Raw genomic sequence first — 19,450 nt, 5'->3', positions numbered from 1 at the left:
ATATCATTAAGATAACACTGCACAATTTGCTGGAGACAGAAAAGGAAAGAAAAGTACAACACCTTTAAGCAAGCTAACCACGTTTGAGGATCGATAATAGCAGTAGGCACTACTCTAGAGCTCCGTGCTAGAACAACCTGAGTTTCCAATATGGAAGAAGAAATTGAGCTTTTCAAATGATTTCTTGCAACACAAGGAATGATGCAAAAGCTAAGAAGGAAGCAATAGAGAAACAATTTGGACAAAAATAAGCAGCAAGATTGAGATGTAGTTGACCTTGGAGAGTGAAGAATCATTTCGCTCTATCATCTGCAAAGCTTTATTAACAGCAAGATTCCAATCTAATTTACTAGGAATGTTATGGCTTCTTAGTATCAATGCTGGAGCTTGCTTAGGAAACTTCACTATGGAAGAAGAAACCTGCAGCAAAAAAAATGTATGGTTAATCCCTCAACTAAATCTATTAACAATGTTTGATCATGCATTGAAATCCATTTTTTTCTAATTAATTCCATTTTTGGCCATTCAAAGAATATTAAATAAGGAAAACACTAGGACACAAGAGGTTGGGTCAAAATATGAAAAATACAAAAAGAGAACACACGATACTTGATCACGGAGTTCGACCAATTGTGCCTACGTCTCTGACTGCAGAGTGGCTTCAGTGCCTTTGTATTAATTGTGTTTAAATACTATAGCCCATTTTAAAAAATTACCGCCGAGAGTGACCTGCCCACTTATATGAGTAAACTATGAGCTGTACTACCCGATACAATTAGTAAGGCATGCAAAGTGAGATCAGTCATAACATTTTATTTTTTTTTTGACAAAAGATCAGTCATAACATGTGATTAGAAAAATATGGTAATATAATTAGAACAATAAAAGTTCTCAATGTAAACTAGAATAGAGACATTGTAAAGAGTATCTCAATTATTTCAACAAATCATCCTCCTGATAATCTATAAACCACTCACTTAAATCTCTATTTACACTCACTTTGTAAAGTGTTTCTTGAAGTGCACTCATTGCATTTTGCCATGACACAAGAAAGAGCATTATCCCAAGCAATAGTAGTGGTAAGCATTGATCCTCCTTCAAGCTCATTAAATATAACCTGTCAATTTTTTTCGGTCAGGTATCTCTGGCTTTCAATGCTATAAATACTAACACAGTAACACAAATGGAATAGCTAATTAGTTTTTTTGGAAATAACACGATGTATGCACCTGAGGAATCATGAAGTAGAAAGAACCAAAAGCCAGCCACTCTGATGAAACCTTGGCTTTTGCATTGAATCGGATAGCACCATATGCACGAATTAAAGGGCATCGCTCAGAAAGAAACCTTCAAAGTGCTTCTGGAAAACGTAATTCTGCTGGGCCAGGGCCCAATATCCCTTTCTGCTCGCTGATCTTGCCGATGCCTACCCCAATAGAAGGATCTACTACAACAAGTCCATTTATTTCATCCTCTCACCAAATTATTCCGTGTCAAAAATGTACCATGCAAATGCAAGTGAGTACCATCAACAAAAAACTAAAATATTTTAGATGCAAAATAATTTAAATTTTACATTTTATAAAACAATTGAAAAAACAGAAGCTGTCACAAATATCGAGGCCTAACTCATCCTTACAAAACCGGCTTGTAAGGTGAGGATTGCCTCCTCTTTATAAACTCTTCTCAAGAGTCCTATCTATCCGATGTGGGACTAAATCCCACCGAGTGTTGGCCACTAACACACCCCCTCACGCTTCAGCCCGGCCCAATGGGCCTGAAGCGTGAACGATGTCGGAAGCCCAACGATAGACCCGATAGGCTCTGATACCATGTCACGAATATCGAGGCCTAACTCATCCTTACAAAACCGGCTTGTAAGGTGAGGATTGCCTCCTCTTTATAAACTCTTCTCAAGAGTCCTATCTATCCGATGTGGGACTAAATCCCACCGAGTGTTGGCCGCTAACAGAAGCAACAGGTAGAAGGCATTTGCGCAAAATTCGCAAATTTCAGAATTGTCAGTCTTAAAGAAAAAAGCTTATTAGTTGCTTGCTTTTCCCTGAAGAAAGCAAGTTACACGAAAAAGGGTGGAACGTTAACCACTTTAGATTGATGATTTTGATAATGGCCTTTCTACCTTATTATATATCACTTCAAAAAAACTTTTCAACTATTTTGATCTAATTGTCAAAATTTATCACTGAGTTCAGACTTTTTCACTTATTCTCTTAAATGACTGGCCAATATATTGGAAGATTTACTAGTTTATTTACAATTAAACAATATAGAGTGTCGCCCACAATGTGAATGACTAGAATGTTTAAAAATCATGTCATATAATATGACTTGTTAAGGGAAATGATAAAAAGAAACAAGCACCTGATACATTCTTGATTCTAGGAAAGTAAAACCAAAACTGATCAAAATATAAATTCTTATAAAAGTAGTACAACATCGAGGTAAAATAGCTCAAAATAATTATTAATTACCTCGTCAAGATTATAACTAGCATCTTGCAATATTGGAGTTGCAATTGGCGGTGTTATGTCTGGTTCAGGCTTTTAAATATAAATGTTGTATAGAGACCTGCATTAGAGTGGAAAATCCCATGAGTATTTTAATAAACAATTGTTGAAAGTAAACCAAAGAAACGTACAAGTAATAAAGTGTTGGAAAATATTTAGTTTCCTAGTTTGTTATTTCTAGGAGATTCTAAGCTTATCTATTATTTCCTTTTATGTTTGTACTCTTCCTATTTAAACCAGCCTTGAGCTGAGGAATAATACACAACAGTATTCACTTATTATTTTCTACATGGTATCGAGAGCTCCCGATATTGGGGGTTTCGCTTCCGCAAAACCCTAGCCGCCGTCGTGTTCACAATCTGACCACGACGACTGATTTTGTGTGCGGTACTGTTCACCCGTGGTACTGTTCACGCGCACTGTTCATTCAAAAATACTGTTTATCAGAGGCACTGTTCATATGCACTGTTCACGCGATTGCTGTTCACGCGTACTGTTCACCGGCGTTACTTTTCTTTGCTGCTTCCGGTACTCCTTGGCTAAGATTATTAATTATGACGTTTTTTTATTCTCGACGACGATCATCCACTTTCAAATACCGTCGTGAATGCAAATATTGTCATCGTTTGGAACATACTATTTTTCAATGTTGGAAATTACATGGTCTTCCGCGACCTTCAAATCAGAAGAACAAAGGTGGAGGTGAGGGTCATACATTCCAAGCCAGTAATTCTGATCAAGAGCATCAGTCTTCTTCAATTCAGCTTTCATTCACGATGGAACAACTAGACAGACTGTACAAAATTCTTGAATCTAACACTCTTTCTGGCTCTGTTGCCCCCAAAGGTACTTCTGCCCTTTTTAGTGTCAGTCCCAGTCGTGCTTGGATAGTAGATTCGGGTGCAAGTGATCACATGACTGGTGATTCTACTCTGTTTTCTTCTTATAGTCCATGTGCAGGTAACCATAAAATAAAAATTGCGGATGGATCCTTTTCAGCCATTGCGGGTAAAGGTTCGGTTGTGTTGTCTCCAAGTCTAACCCTTAAAGATGTTCTTCATGTCCCAAATCTATCTTGTAGTCTCATGTCTGTCAGTAAATTAGCCCAAGATAGAAATTGTCAAACTAATTTTTTCCGTACTTATTGTGTTTTTCAGGATTTGAACTCGGGGAAGATGATTGGTAGTGCTAAGGAGAGTGGAGGACTCTACTACTTCGACATTGAACCTGAATCACAACTACCTTCCAAACCAATAAGTTCATGCTTTGAATCTTTTTTAGTTCTGAATAATAATAATGATGATGTTATGTTATGGCATTCACGATTAGGTCATCCTAGTTTTCCTTATTTAAAACACTTATTTCCTGAGTTATTTCGTAATAAGGATTTATCTTTTTTTAAATGTGAAGCATGTGAATTTGCAAAACATCATCGTTCTCATTTTCCATTACAGCCCTACAAACCATCAAAACCTTTTTCTGTTATTCACAGTGATGTTTGGGGCCCTAACCGAACGAGTACACTTTCTCATAAAAAATGGTTTATCACATTTATAGATGATCACTCAAGAGTTAGTTGGGTGTACTTGTTAAAGGGGAAATCTGACGTTTGTCAGGCCGTAAAAGATTTTGTTAAAATGGTGCAAAATCAATTTCAAACAAATATTCAAGTATTTAGAAGTGATAACGGCAAAGAATATTTTAACACAATGTTGAGTGATTTTTTTCGTGAAAATGGAATTGTGCATCAAAGTTCATGTCCTAACACTCCCCAACAAAATCGAGTTGCAGAAAGAAAAAATAGGCACTTGTTGGAGGTGGCTAGAGCTTTACTTTTCGCAAGTAAAGTACCAAATTATTTGTGGGGTGAAGCAGTTTTAACTGCTGCATACTTAATTAACAGAGTGCCCTCCAAAGTTCTTAATTTTAAAACTCCAATTCATATTTTCAAAGAATGTTTTCCTAATGATCGTGTTTCAAACGATTTGACCTTAAAAATCTTTGGTTGCACTGCATTTGTTCATGAACATAAGAATATTAGCAAACTCGAACCGCGTGCTATAAAATGTGTTTTTGTTGGGTATTCTCCAACCCAGAAGGGATATAAATGTTTTGATCCAAAAAACCAGAAAATATTTGTCACCATGGATGTTACATTCTTTGAAAACAAACCTTTTTTTGACACGCATCTTCAGGGGGGAAATTTAAATGAAGATTCGTCTCAAACTGAGGACATGAGTTTTTTTAACTCGTTTCAAACTGAGGACATGAGTTTTTTTAATAATTTATCTTTGCCGGTATCACAAAGTTCTAAGACTTATACTTCTGCACCAACGAAAAATGGCCATGATTTTTTATCTAATCCTACTCCTGTTATGAGTAGTGAGCTTGGTGAATCCGAGCCTACATTTTCTCATGAAGAAAACAATGAGAATCTTGAAAACAATGATAATGATGATCTAATTGAAATGCCACAAAATAATGAGTCATATAAAGATAATAGGTTTGAAGCAGGAAACAAGACTTGGAAAGGAAAGATTTTTGTGAGAAAGAATCACAAAGAAAGTGATGAGTCCACATCTCAACACTGTCATGAATCTGAACTGGGGGATGATCAACTACCTAAAAAAAGAAAAGGTAAGTCTATCTCTGTTTCTGAGAGTCGTATTTTGTATCCTGATATCGATGATCTTGTGGCTGTTAGAAAACCTGTTAGATCTTGCACTAAATACCCATTGTCCAATTTTATATCATATTCAAATTTGTCTTCATCTTTTTCTGCCTTTACCTCAAAATTGTCTAGTGTAGAGATTCCAAAAAATGTACAGGTTGCTCTAGAAGTTCCAAAGTGGAGGGAAGCTGTACTTGAGGAGATGAAAGCTCTTGAAAAGAACAAAACCTGGAGTGTTATGACACTACCGGATGGCAAGAAGACGGTTGGATGCAAATGGGTGTTTACTGTGAAGTATAATTCAGATGGGTCAATCGAAAGGTACAAGGCTCGATTGGTGGCTAAGGGTTTTACTCAAACCTATGGTATAGACTACTCAGAGACTTTTGCTCCTGTTGCAAAATTGAACACTGTCCGAATTCTCTTGTCTCTTGCTGCTAACTTAGATTGGCCCCTACATCAGTTGGATGTTAAGAATGCTTTTCTCAATGGTGATTTAGAAGAAGAAGTATATATGGACATTCCTCCTGACTTTGAAGACAAGTTTGGATCAAATGTATGCAAGCTAAATAAGTCTTTGTATGGATTAAAGCAGTCTCCTAGAGCTTGGTTTGAAAAGTTCACTTATTCCATGAAGAAACAAGGATACATTCAAGGACAAGCTGACCACACCTTGTTCACAAAGTTCTCCCAAGATGGAAAAATTGCTGTCCTAATTGTTTATGTTGATGATATCGTCCTTACTGGAGATGATATAGTTGAAATGGCAAGAGTAAAAGAGAAATTAGCATTAGACTTTGAAATCAAGGACTTGGGATCCATGAGATATTGTAGTTTCCCAGCAAAAATACATTCTAGATTTATTGAAAGAAACGGGAATGAGTGGATGTCGACCAGCAGATACTCCCATGGATCCTAATGCAAAACTTTGGGAAGAAGGTAGTGTTCCTGTTGATACTGGAAGGTACCAGAGATTGGTTGGGAAACTGATTTATTTGTCACACACTAGACCTGACATTGCTTTCTCGGTTAGTGTAGTAAGTCAGTTTATGCATTCTCCTTTTGAGGAACATCTTGAGGCAGTCTATAGGATACTGCGATATTTGAAAGCAAATCCTGGAAAGGGATTATTTTTTAAGAACACTAATGAAAGAAATGTGTCTATCTTTACCGATGCTGATTGGGCAGGTTCAGTCACTGACAGAAGATCAACCTCCGGATATTGTACCTATGTTTGGGGTAATCTTATGACATGGAGGAGCAAGAAACAAGGAGTTGTAGCAAGAAGTAGTGCAGAAGCTGAGTTTAGAGCTATGGCTCAAGGTATTTGTGAAGGATTATGGATCCACAGAGTCCTAGAAGAGCTTAAGATGAAAATTGAGCTTCCATTGAAATTATACTCTGACAGTAAAGCCGCTATTAGCATAGCTCATAACCCAGTTCAACATGACAGAACCAAGCATATTGAGATCGATCGACATTTCATAAAAGAGAAGTTAGATGCCGGAATCATATGTCTACCTTTTGTAACTTCGAGTCAGCAAACTGCAGATATCTTGACCAAAAGCTTAGCAAGACCCACCTTTGAGCATTTGATCGGCAAGTTGGGCATGATAGATATCTATGCACCAACTTGAGGGGGGGTGTTGGAAAATATTTAGTTTCCTAGTTTGTTATTTCTAGGAGATTCTAAGCTTATCTATTATTTCCTTTTATGTTTGTACTCTTCCTATTTAAACCAGCCTTGAGCTGAGGAATAATACACAACAGTATTCACTTATTATTTTCTACATAAAGTGATAAAAAGAAATTATTAAGGCATTACCAAGCATGTCATATGATCGAGGAAGAAGTCTACCCCTAGTATCCAAAAGGTTCGGAGCATAGTTCGTAAGCAAGCCTGCCAATTGTGCTCTTGCAGCAACAATCAAGGAAACTAAATTCAGTCTTGCAATTTGCAAACTCCAAAATTGTTAATAATGCAAATTATATAATTGAAGGATTTAGCATAGAAGGATCAGTATCCTCCAGAGACGGTGATACTAACCTGTTGTCATCGTAAAATTCGGTTAAATTTTGGATCTCCACATACTCAAGTCCAGCTTCCCTAGCCAGCCTGTGTTTTATGAAGCAATAGATACATGAGATCTATTTACAAGTCATGATTGAAGATACGAACCTATTAACCTAAACACTACAAGCAGACACCCATTTCTTCAGAATTTTAAGTTTTGTTATCCATATCTAACAAAGTCAATTGCAGTTGCAGCACATTTGGCATTTCTTTATGTGTGAAATCTAAGAAAATCAAGCTTTGTCATTTTATAAACCAGATTTTCTTGGTAATTATTACACCAGAGTGGATTTTATACAGTGCATTGGCCAAACCAGCAGATTAGAAGGATACCTGATTAAACTTGGAAAGTGAACCAAACAATGGTGGGTTTCAGCAGAGACATCATTAGTGAACTTCAGCTGATATTTCTTTCCAAATAATGGAAACCTGGAAACGTTATGAAAATTTAAATGAATAACATTAAACTGTAATTGAAAGCAAAGTATAAGCAACACGCAGTTAATACATTATGGAGATGTGTACTTTTCTTCTTCAACTTCAAAAGTAATCATGTAATTCTCTGTTCGGATGCAGTTGGGAACGATGTTTGGCTTCATGCCACTGCCTTTGTTGTGATAGGATTCAATATTCTTCTGATACTTTGCCCTACATGCGGATAATGTTAATATTGTTCGGTATATATATTCGTGTGCAAAGATCTCGCACAGATTTTATATAAACTCTAGGAGAATAAATACTCAATTTGGTCCCTGAAATTGTAAGACCGTATAAACCTAGCCCTCTACATTATCAATATTCTAAAATGATCCTAGAATTCCAATTTTTTGAATATTGTTGATGTTAGGCTGGGTTGATACAGTCCTACAATTTAAGGAACCAAATTAGGTATTTACTCAATGCTCGGAAAAATAAAATGGTGACAAAAGTAACAGAGCTCAACCGCAAAAGTGGCGTGATGGATGAATTCCATTATGCAGAAAATAGAAAGAAAAAATTACAAGTAGAAGCACAATGAAAATTGCGTAAACACTACAAGATCATTCGCTCTAACTCTGGACTTCATTTTATGTGGATTTCATCTGAAACCACTGGACAGAAATAGATCTCATTATTATTATGAAAGCACGGCAGAACTGAAATAAATAAATCATCCCGACAAAAGGGAAAAGGAGTCCACCTTAAAGACAGTCACTAGCAGAAAACTCTAAACTAAGCTGAGGATCCATCCGGAGATCAAGTTTGACACTACTTTTTGAACATTCAGGATAGCTCAAGGATGTCATTCAGAAAAGAACTACTAGATTATTCCCAAAAATTGAGAGCTACTAGAAATTTCAGTGTGAAAATTAGGTATTCTAATACAGCCTCTACTCTAATCCCAATGGAAAATTAAGCCAAAAAAAGAAAACACAGGGATTTTATCCAATTAAGTATCAAGTTTAAGAGATGAAACTGAATAAGAGGGACAATGTACTTGAACGTATTTTATTCCCAAGACACGGTTTTTCAAAATAATGGAAACATTTTTTATTTCAGTAATGATCAAAAAGCAGATGAATCGAAGAAAATTCAAATTCTAAATACTGAAGCGACCTATACAATGCCGTCGAAGTAGTTCATTCAAAATTGAGTGTACAATGACACTTTTATTTGATGCATGTGATGTCATATGAGTAAACCCAACCCCAAATCTACAAAAACTTGTTTGGACACCATATGTTATGAATTTTCTTCCCCTAATGGAGAATACACAAAAAAAATATAGAGAGCATGCAACTAAACAGGTGAATAATATGCCTTTGACAATTGAGTCCCATACCATATAGTAGATGAGTCAGGAGTAATACCGAGAAAAACCTGTTGATGTAAGAAAGTTGAATGATTGCGATTTTATAGAGACTAAAACATCTTTTTGCGAGGTACTTACAGGTCTTGGAATGACGAAACCAGAGAAGAGGTTAAAGATTCCGTAGAATGCTGCTGCAAAGATTGATGCAACTTGATGGTTTGGCGTGATGGAAACAGCCATCATTCCATAGTATGTGAAGTATAGGAAGGAGAAGAAGCTGACAAAGACGAACCAAAAGAACTTTTCTACTTTCCGTGGAAAGCCCACCATAGCATACACTAGGAGTGAGTAATATAATGTTTGAAATAGCACAAATGGTACTTCTATCAAAACCTGCAATTAAAAATGAAGTAACATAACATAAGGTAAAATTCACAAGAGAATGAAAATCATAACTAGTAACTTGCACACAAGTTATAAGACTCTTACCTGTGCTAAGGCATATGGCAAAGGAGCATACATTCCAGAGGCTCTTTCTCTATAAAACACTGTTCTTTCAATGGTGACAATTGGTTGAACTGTTTGACAATTGTTAATTCCAACAAAAATAACAGCAGCATACATCGCTCCTATAATCAGTGTCAGATCAGTCGAACTCTCCCTAAACAAAGATAATAAGAAAGAATCTAAAATCAAGAACTAATAATACTTGAAAAAATTACTAAAGTTAGATTTCAATATAAATGACGAAGTCCTCACTTGTGTTTGCCGACTCTCCAAAATGCTGTCCCTATCATGAGAGCACAAGCCAAGGTGAAGAAGTATCTGACTAGATTGTAATCTGGACTTCTCCAATATGTCAGCCACTGCTTCCAAAGACAAGATTTGAATTGTCCAACTGTTGATTGGGAGTACTCTAAATTACAAGAAATTTAGAGTGGATGCTGAGAATGAAAGGCAACATAAGGCAATTGTGTTGTTGAATCATGATCCATCAGCTTCTGCGAGCTATCATATTACAGCACCAAATTCAATGGCAGTGGATACTTAGTTTTTACCAGTGTGAGCAATATTATAAAACTCACGCACACATACACGAACGCACGCATGTACGCACATAGTACTAGGTGATAGTTCGTTTATTTTTTATTTTTTTTTTACTAAAGGTGATAGTTAGTTCTTTGTCACCCCTCTTCATCATTTTATTTTCTTCGACTCCAAATATAAGGCATTTTTATCTTTATTCAAAGCTATGTGTTATTGGTTGTACTTCCTCTTCATCAATTAATTCAAAGCTGCTACTTAAGGCAATTTTATCTTGTGAACTCTTACATTCAACCACTTTTGTTTCTTATAAAAAGGATCGGAGGGAGTACTTTCCATACTCATAAAATAAATGGATAGAGAGAATACAAACCCAGTGAAATTAAATTGCTTGAGCAGAGTAAAATAGATCTCATCATCTATCTAAAAACTTTGCACTTAATTTCTCAAATAACATGACATCACATCACCTCATGCTAATTGTTAGGGAAGGGAAGGAGACTATGGCAGCCACCCAACCAACCATGGATGTACAGGTAAATAATACCCTTGTAATTTTATTTATTTTATTTTAAAAATCCTTAAATTCAATTTTTGATCAATCTCTAGAATTTATATTTTCATAACAAATAATTGATGATACGACCAAGCTTTATTTTATGATGATGATGATGATAATAATTATTTATGCGGAAGATTTAGTCTTATTAAAAATGTATTGTTTTAAATAATTTTTAAGGAGGCCTCAACCCTCAATAGCAGTAACACAACAGTACCAAACTGAAGACAGAATACCAAACAAATGGATTCACATAACACTAACACATTTATTTTAACAAATCTTCCTCTTGATAATCTATAAGACAATCTATATACACTTACTTTGCAAAGTGTTTCTTCAAGTGCGCTGATTGCATTTTTCCCATGACCAAGAAAGAACATTGTCCCAATCAAGCTCATTAACCTCAACCTGCCAATTGTTTTCTGCTATGTATCTCTGCCTGTCAATGCTATAAACATTAACACAGTAACACAAATGGAATAGTAAATTAGTTGTTTTTGGAAATAACACAATATATGTATGCACTTGAGGAGTCATGAAGTAGAAAGAATCAAAAGCTACAACTTAGACGAAACCTTAGCTTTTGCATTGAGTCGGATAGCTCCATATGCAAACATATGAGAAGACGTTAGTCACTACATTCAAGTTTGAGCATATTTCCAACATAATTGCCTTCAAGTGCAGGGGAAGTATGGCACCACCGAACACAATCAGCCTCGGACCAATCAATGTACACAGGCCTCTCCGACTGAACCCACTGGTGCCTTACCAGTGAAACTATCAGAAGAATCCATGAAAATTCAAATTCTAAATATTGAAGCAAACCTATACAGTACCGTCGAAGTAGTTCATTCATAATTGAGTGTACAACGACACTTTTATTTGATGCATGTGATGTCAAATGGGTAAACCCAACCCCAAATCTACAAAAACTTGTTTGGACACTATATGTTACGAATTTTCTTCCCCTGATGGAGAATACACAAAAACATATATAGAGAGCATGCAACTAAAAGGGTGAATAATATGCCATACCATATGGTAGATGAGTCAGGAGTAATACCGAGAAAATATCCCCCTGGTTTCAGTAGAGATGACACGTTTAGAAGAAGTCTCCGCACTTTCTCTTCAGTTTCAAAACACAACTGCATTAAAGATATCAATCCAAAGAGGACCAGCAAGCAAATCCGAGAGGACTAAATATCAAGAGAGCAAAAAAGTGTCAGAAATGATAATGACTGCAAGCAAAAACTAAAATATCTCAAAAGCAGTTGTTGAGACACTGCCTATCTATCTGCATTTACTTACTCTATCCTCATTTTTTAGGACTTATCATGCAGAGTAAAAACAAAGGGTTATAAGATAAGACACTATCAAAAAATGAGAAAGTAAATATGAGACCTGCAAATGCTGCAAACAGCAGACAAAATCAGCTGTATTGGTCTTCTCCTCCAAATGCACTTCTACATTTTCCAGTCAAGAAAAATAAGTTAGTATTAACAATAGATACGGAACAGAATTGTATTCTGCTATGTATCTCTGCCCGTCAATGCTATAAACATCAACACGGTAACACAAATGGAATAGCAAATTAGTTGTTATTGGAAATAACACAATATATGTATGCACTTGAGGAGTCATGGAGTAGAAAGAATCAAAAGATACCACTTCTACGAAACCTTAGCTTTTGCATTGAGTCGGATAGCTCCATATGCAAACGTATGAGAAGACGTTAGTCGGTACATTCAAGTTTGAGCATATTTCCAACATAATTGCCTTCAAGTGCAGGGTAAGTGTGGCACCACCGAACACAATCAGCCTCGGACCAATCAATGTACACAGGCCTCTCCGACTGAACCCACTGGTGCCTTACCAGTGAAACTATCAGACAGGACCAGCCCCAGGTACATACTACAATACAATGGACCTGAAAGTATACTAACACACCTGCAAAAGCTGAAAGAGTCTCAACCTGAATATGGATGACATTGTTAATAATTGGTTGGTTAAATCAATTAATTGACACTATAATAAAGCAGAACCAATCAACCATCAATTGACACTATAATAAAGCAGAACCAATCAACCATCAATAAAGTACTCTGCAGAATGGAAAAAGGTGCTGAAAATTCTTAATGGAATGCATTAAAAAAAATATATTTTTATTGATTCAATATGAACAAAACACAGAAATGGGCCTTTTATAATAGTGCCCTTGTTACAAAACATAAGCCTAAAGCTTAATTGATATACTATGACTAAAATAGAAACAAATGTCGTGAAGGTGGAATGAGATATTCAATGTTGCCTTCTTTATAGTCACCACATCCCATTGTGTATCTCATCGTTAAGATTGGGGAATAAATCGGTCAAATTAGAAAATATGTCGGAATCGTCACATTGATCAGGTGGTGTCATTGAATATTGACCAAGCTGTGGAAGAGAGGTGCTAGGGGAATCAATGCTCTCAGCTAAAACAGCATAGTTGTTATTGTGTATATCATCATCGTTAAGATCGGGGAAAAAATCAGTCAAGCTAAAAAATACTTCGGTTTCATCAATTTCTTGATCCTGTGCTTGTGTTTCATTGTTCTTCTGATTCATCTTTGAATTTTTTATCCCACCATCTAAATACATTTTATATTTCTGCAAAAGAACATAACAGGTACAGAAGTGTTAGTGATAAAACACTTCATAAATTTCAGATTCAAATTACACAAAACACTAATGTATGAAATTTAAACAAGAAACTAATATAAAAACCAACCTGCAAATGACTAGCTACATGCTGTAATTCCAAGCCAGGACAATCCATGATCTTCAGAACATTTTTAGGCTTTGCATCTGAAAGAAAAGGATGCACATAAGTAAGTTTTTTGAAATGCAAACAATTTATTAAGCCTCCGATCAAGGCACATGAAGGGCCAAGAAAGGGGGGAAGCAGGAAAACAATGAAAGGTGGAGCTAGAGCTCTAACCAAAGAGCAAGTTACAGACCCAAAAACAGAGTAAAGAAACACAACAACAAATACGACAAGCAGCAGAACAAAACAAACATAAAACTGATGCACATAAGTAAGTTGATTATCATTATTGAGTTCTTGAAGAATAGAATACAAACAAATGCAAAAAACAAAAAGTCTGAGGAAAGATTCATACTTTTAATCCCAAGATGATCCACGGCCGACACAAATTTTTGGTGCAAATCATCTGTCCAAGAGAAACGAGCTTTCTTTGCCGGAGGTTGTTTAGAAACATGAACCTCATCATCTCTTCCTCGCTTTTTAAGCCCTTTAGCCTCGCTTTCCATTTGCACTGGATGTTCTCTTCCTCGCTTTTTAAGCCCTTTAGCCTCGCTTTCCTTTTGCACTAGATGTTGCCGCACGACATATTGCCACATATTTTTGAATAGATTTTCATCCAGTGGTTTGGCCCAGTAACTACAAGCCCCGTTGGAAATGGAATCCATAACAGAACAGGTTCGGTTATCAAGCGACATCACTACAAAATAAAAATAATAACAGGGTGAGTCACATTTGTTAATTAATTAATGGAAAGGTGTAACCAATGATGAGTTTAAGGAAGAACTACTTACTAATCACCGGAATTTTCAAATGTGAAGTCACTTGTTGAACAAATGCATAAGTATCTTGCTGTGGAATATGAGTTTCGACGAGTATGATGTCGAAATGTGATGTCGACAAGAGCTGCTTTGCTTGAGAAATTGTAGAACATGATGTAACTGCAATAAAAAAAAACATTAAGAGTTAGAACAAAAAAAGATGAAAAGTAGTTTAGAATAATAATTAAGGTGTGTGAGTGAGTGAGAAAGTAAGTACCTTGATAGTGTAATTGATTGCAAATGTGGTGAATAGTGTAGAAATCGTAGGTGTCATGATCGACTGCAAGTACTCTAAGCCCAGCGGGGAATGATGGATTGTTAGTAGTGAAAAGGTTCATATTTGCGATGAATGAATGAATGAAATGGAATAATGAATGAATGAATGGATTGTAATGAATAATAATGGAAGTAAGAGAGTGAGTGAGTGAAGAGGGTAGAAAGTAGAAGGAAGAATGAGTCTGAAAATCAACAATGAATAAACAAATTGCATAAGTAATCGAAGCGATGAAATGAAAGAAAGAAACTCAGAAATTAAAGAAAGATGAAAACTTTACCAAATTGATTGAGTCTTGAATGAAATGAAACCAATGGGTCAGAGAGCGATGAACCAAGGAAGGAACTTCGGTGAGAGCGATGAACTTCAGTGAAACTAACGAAGCAGATGAACAGCGATGAACCAAGTAAGGAACTTCAATTGATTGAGTCTCTCAGTGATGAACACAGCGGTGAGTGAGAGCGATGAACAGCGGTGAGTGAGAGCGATGAACTTCAGCGGTGAGTGAAACTAACGAAGCAGATGAACAGCGATTTTTGTGAAAGTGAGTATTGTGAGAGTTAAGGAATGAAATTAAAACGGCGCAAAAGCCTTTGTATGTATTTATAAGAAGAATTAGGGTTTCATTCTCCCCAACGGTCAGAAAATGATGAATGGTAACATACAGCTGTGATGCGAATTTAAACAGCTGTCTGTGATGCGCGTGAAAGCGGGACATAAATCGGGTCGGGTCGGGTCGGATTGTTGTTAACAATCGGAGCAGGATTTGCATCACTTCCTGTTTGTGTCACAATCGAACCATGTAAAAGATCCCATTTTTTTATGTTGTTTTGTTGATAGCAAGCAAGCAAGTTTGAGTTTTATGTTAAGTGAGTTGACTCGAGCTGAGTCACGACCGAGTCGTGACAAGATCAGAGGAGATCTATCTAGACATTATTTTGTTTTTATTTTTTTGGTACAAAGATCTGGGCTTGTGTTATTACTTCCTAGTTTTGGAAAAAATAACTTGTAAATTATCCCTTTCTTTTAAAACACATAAGGTACATTTTGAAAAAAAACATATAGACGAAGTAAGTTAATTTTCTCATTAATAATTTTAAAATTTTATGTTTTATTCCAAAATTAATAATGAACTAGCATAGAAAATAGGTTAGTTTTTAAATTTTATGTTTTAAAGGAAAACTAAGTTTTTAAAGATAGAGAGAATTTTAAGAAACACTCGATGTTAGGACTCAGGAACACATTTATTTTCATAAAAAAAATATATTTCCTCCTAATTTATAATTTTGAATAGGATTACCGTCACAATAATTTTTTATCGATATTCAAATCTCAATTAATTGTTTTTTTTACTAAAATTTCAATTAATTGTTATATTAATAAAGCACCTACTATTCTATTTTTAAAATTAATAAAATATCTCTATATATCATATAAATATTTTTTCACGAAAAGAACCGCTAATTTTTTTTAAGGAAAAAGTACCACTAATTTATTTACTAAATTTGGTGTTATTGTTCAAATAAAACACTACTTTAAGAAGAATTTTGAAATATTAATGTATAATAAAATTAAATGAATATATTAAATATACTACATAATTTCTTTAATAAGAATGAAATTATCAATCAAATAAAAGTATTTTGAAATTGAATACTTTAAAAAAAAAAGTTATAATAAGGGATATATATATATATATATATATATATATATATATATATATATATATATATATATATATATATATATATATATATATATATATATATATATATATATATATATATATATATATATATATATGACATAATACAACATGTATTTTGAAATTGAATATGTGCGTGACCACTCATCTCAAAAAAAAAAAAAAAAAAAAGCAAATTTAGTCCTAAGCTCCCTCTACATAACTACCAAATGTAGAGTGTTTGTTTGTACTAAAGGCTAACTATTAATGTTAATTAGTTATTGTTATTTCTACAAATATCGTTTTACTACTACTTTATTTCATCGGTTTCAAATTACTTGTCGTTTTAGGAAAAAAATTAAAAATTAAAAAAAATGTATTTTTACACCTTATTTTTCTATTATGCTTTTTTTTTTAATGTTTATTATATACTCTTATTCCAACTTTTCATCCATCCACCCGTGTTTTCAACTAAATAAGAATCTGACGATTCTGAATGTTTCGCTATGAATTCGTGATGATTTTGTTCGCTTGAAATAGCACTTCTCTTCGCTTTGGTTAATGCTACTTGTAGCGAAAAAGTTGTCGTGAAACAACACGACATAGTGGTGTAACTCAAGTTGGCTTTTTCAACTTTTCATCCATCCACCCATGTTTTCGACTAAATAAGAATTTGACGATACTGAATGTTTCGCTATGAATTCGTGATGATTTTGTTCGCTTGAAATAGCACTTCTCTATTGCTTATAGCATTAGGTGCAAAACAGGGTAATAGATGAACTGAAGAAAAAAAATTGTGGATTTCAGGTTTACACATACTATATTTTTAAAAATTTTACTACTTAATATATTTTCATTTAAATACTTAATAAAAGTCACTAGATTTGGTCTAGTAGTGAGAGATTTGGATAGTATACTATAGGTTCTGGGTTTAATTCTCACCTCATTGAAAACCAAAAAAATTTAAATACTTAATAAATATTTAAGGGCATCAAATTTTATATTTTGGGGTTGAAGTTTGAACCCCAAAGCCCACTTAACTATCTTAAATGTGAAATTTTTAGTCACTAGACTGTTTGACAACAAATATTCGATCACTTCAACTTCAAGTTAACATCTTGATTTTTTCTTTCTTCTAAATAGGTTGTTGGGTCATGATGAGGGAGTAGACGAGGATCATTCACATTGGACTTAACAACCATACAAATGAGTTGGACACCACTACTTTATCCAAAACCTTAAGGCGTTAGGTTTATAGGCAATCTCACTTATAAAGTGTTCCACCTCGATTTTTTCAAAAAATGTAGGATTTAATTCACCTCACACTTGTCACAACAATCTCCCTCTCAGGTGTGAGTCATTCAATTATTTATGCTCTCCTTCAATCATAAGACTTTCGATACAAGGAGGTAGTCAAACCCTTTATCGAACCATCGACTCTGATACAACTGTTGGATCATGAGGAGGGGAAAACCGGGAGGATTATCCACTTTGGGATTTAAGAGCAACCATACAAGTGCCCATCCCCACCCCCAAAATGACATTTTTGCACATGCGAATGAAGTTCATAACTTTATTCGCCAATTGTCCTGGACTGGATCTAAGGCCCAATCATCGAAAAAGTCCTCCCTTTTATGTCATCGAGCAAAGCCCAATCGCATAACAGCCCATGAAGACAACTCCAGTCAACACGTGACTTGAGCATCGGAGCACCTGCAGCTTGCACCATTTAGAGCGGAACACAACTCATCCCATTTATTGGAACGAAAGAGAAGCACCACCGACGACGTCATTTCTGATCCAGGTACGATCACTAACCTCCACTTTTCACAAATAAATTTACTTTTTTTTTAACAATTATTTATTTGTTAAATTATAATTATATAGTTTTTGAACATTAGAAACCCACTTATTGGGCAAATGAAGGAAGCATTAAAAATTCGTCAGAAATAGAAAAGCATTAGAAATTAGACTGTGCAGTTAAAAAGTGAATAATGAAAATTTCACGATTAAAATAGTGATAATTAACTAAAAAAAATACCTATAACTAAATTGGAAGGAGCATCTAAGCTTAATTTTGTTTATTTTTGGTAGTGAAGCTTAATTTTTGTAAAGAAAATCATATACTCTCAGAATATATATTGAGCCAAATAATACAAAGACTCACAATATAAAAGTGAATGTTACGTTCCCGTGAGCTTAGCTCAGTTGATAGGGATATCGCACTATATGTGCAGGAGTCCAGGATCAAACCCGGAACACTCCACTTATACACGTTTAAGGTGGATTTTCTAACCACTAGACTACTTAAAAAAAAATGATAGACACAATACAAATTTTTTTAGATAAATATATAAAATAGTTACACATGAATAAATGATAAACAATTTGAAAATACATTACCAAAAACTGACTTTTGGACACTAGCACAACAAAAAATAAATGCATGAAAAATCTAAAGACCAAAAAACACCGAAGAAGTCTAATGAAGAAGATGCATGCCGGAAATTTAAGGTTGAGGTGAATTTTGCAGTAACCCAATAAATCACACTAACAGAGACTAAGAGTGGTTTCCATTGTTTAAAATATTTGTAACCGCACCAACAGCACCAGCCCCTTTTTCTTTGAACCCTAATTTCTCTTGTTTATTTTTTTCTTGACAAAATCCAAAGAAAGGGGGATTATATAGAGGCTCATGCTAGGGTGAGAGACCATCTCATATCTCTCACCGGTGCATCACAAGTATTATGCATCGGATTGAATCTGATGCATGATATTATGGTATACCGTCAGTATTATATAATTTTTTTTTTTACACTCTCTTTTGTATATCAGCAATATTTTTTTAGGTGAACATTTCGAAACTGTTTTCCCCGAATAAATCGGGAACATTGTTTCCAAAAAAAATTTCTCGAAAATATTTGAAACTTTTTTTTTCTGATATCCGAATAAAATATCGGAAGTTTTTCTAGAAAAAAAATCGGAAACTTTTTATCGGAAAATATCCGAAACTTTTTTTTTCGAATAAAATATCGAAACTTTTTTTCGACAAAAGATCGGAAACTTTTTTTCAAAAAAAATCTCTGAAATTGTTTTTATCTGAAATCGAAATTTTTTTTCCCAAAAAATGAAAAAAAAATTCCCAAAAAAATATCGAAAACTTTTTTCCGGAAAAATTGAAAACTTTTTCCCAAAAATTA

General features: G+C 34.7%; 1 protein-coding gene and 1 pseudogene across 1 annotated transcript; both read right to left on the bottom strand.

Moving 5' to 3' along the window:
- Window positions 1–1,349: 1,349 nt before the first annotated feature.
- LOC123905145 lies at window positions 1,350–12,147 on the bottom strand (annotated as a pseudogene).
- A 671-nt stretch (window positions 12,148–12,818) lies between these two features.
- LOC123909316 (two-component response regulator ARR14-like) lies at window positions 12,819–15,431 on the bottom strand. The gene is made up of 5 exons (XM_045960141.1): window positions 14,510–15,431; window positions 14,266–14,412; window positions 13,830–14,171; window positions 13,439–13,515; window positions 12,819–13,317 (listed from the first exon to the last, which is right to left on the bottom strand). The coding sequence occupies exons 1-5, from the start codon at window positions 14,628–14,630 to the stop codon at window positions 12,991–12,993; spliced, it is 1,014 nt and encodes a 337-aa protein (XP_045816097.1). The 5' UTR covers window positions 14,631–15,431; the 3' UTR covers window positions 12,819–12,990.
- Between the last annotated feature and the right edge of the window lie 4,019 nt (window positions 15,432–19,450).

This window comes from Trifolium pratense, linkage group LG2, assembly GCF_020283565.1.
Source record: "Trifolium pratense cultivar HEN17-A07 linkage group LG2, ARS_RC_1.1, whole genome shotgun sequence".
Lineage (NCBI taxonomy): Eukaryota > Viridiplantae > Streptophyta > Magnoliopsida > Fabales > Fabaceae > Trifolium > Trifolium pratense.
This window is presented reverse-complemented; position numbering and strand designations above follow the sequence as displayed.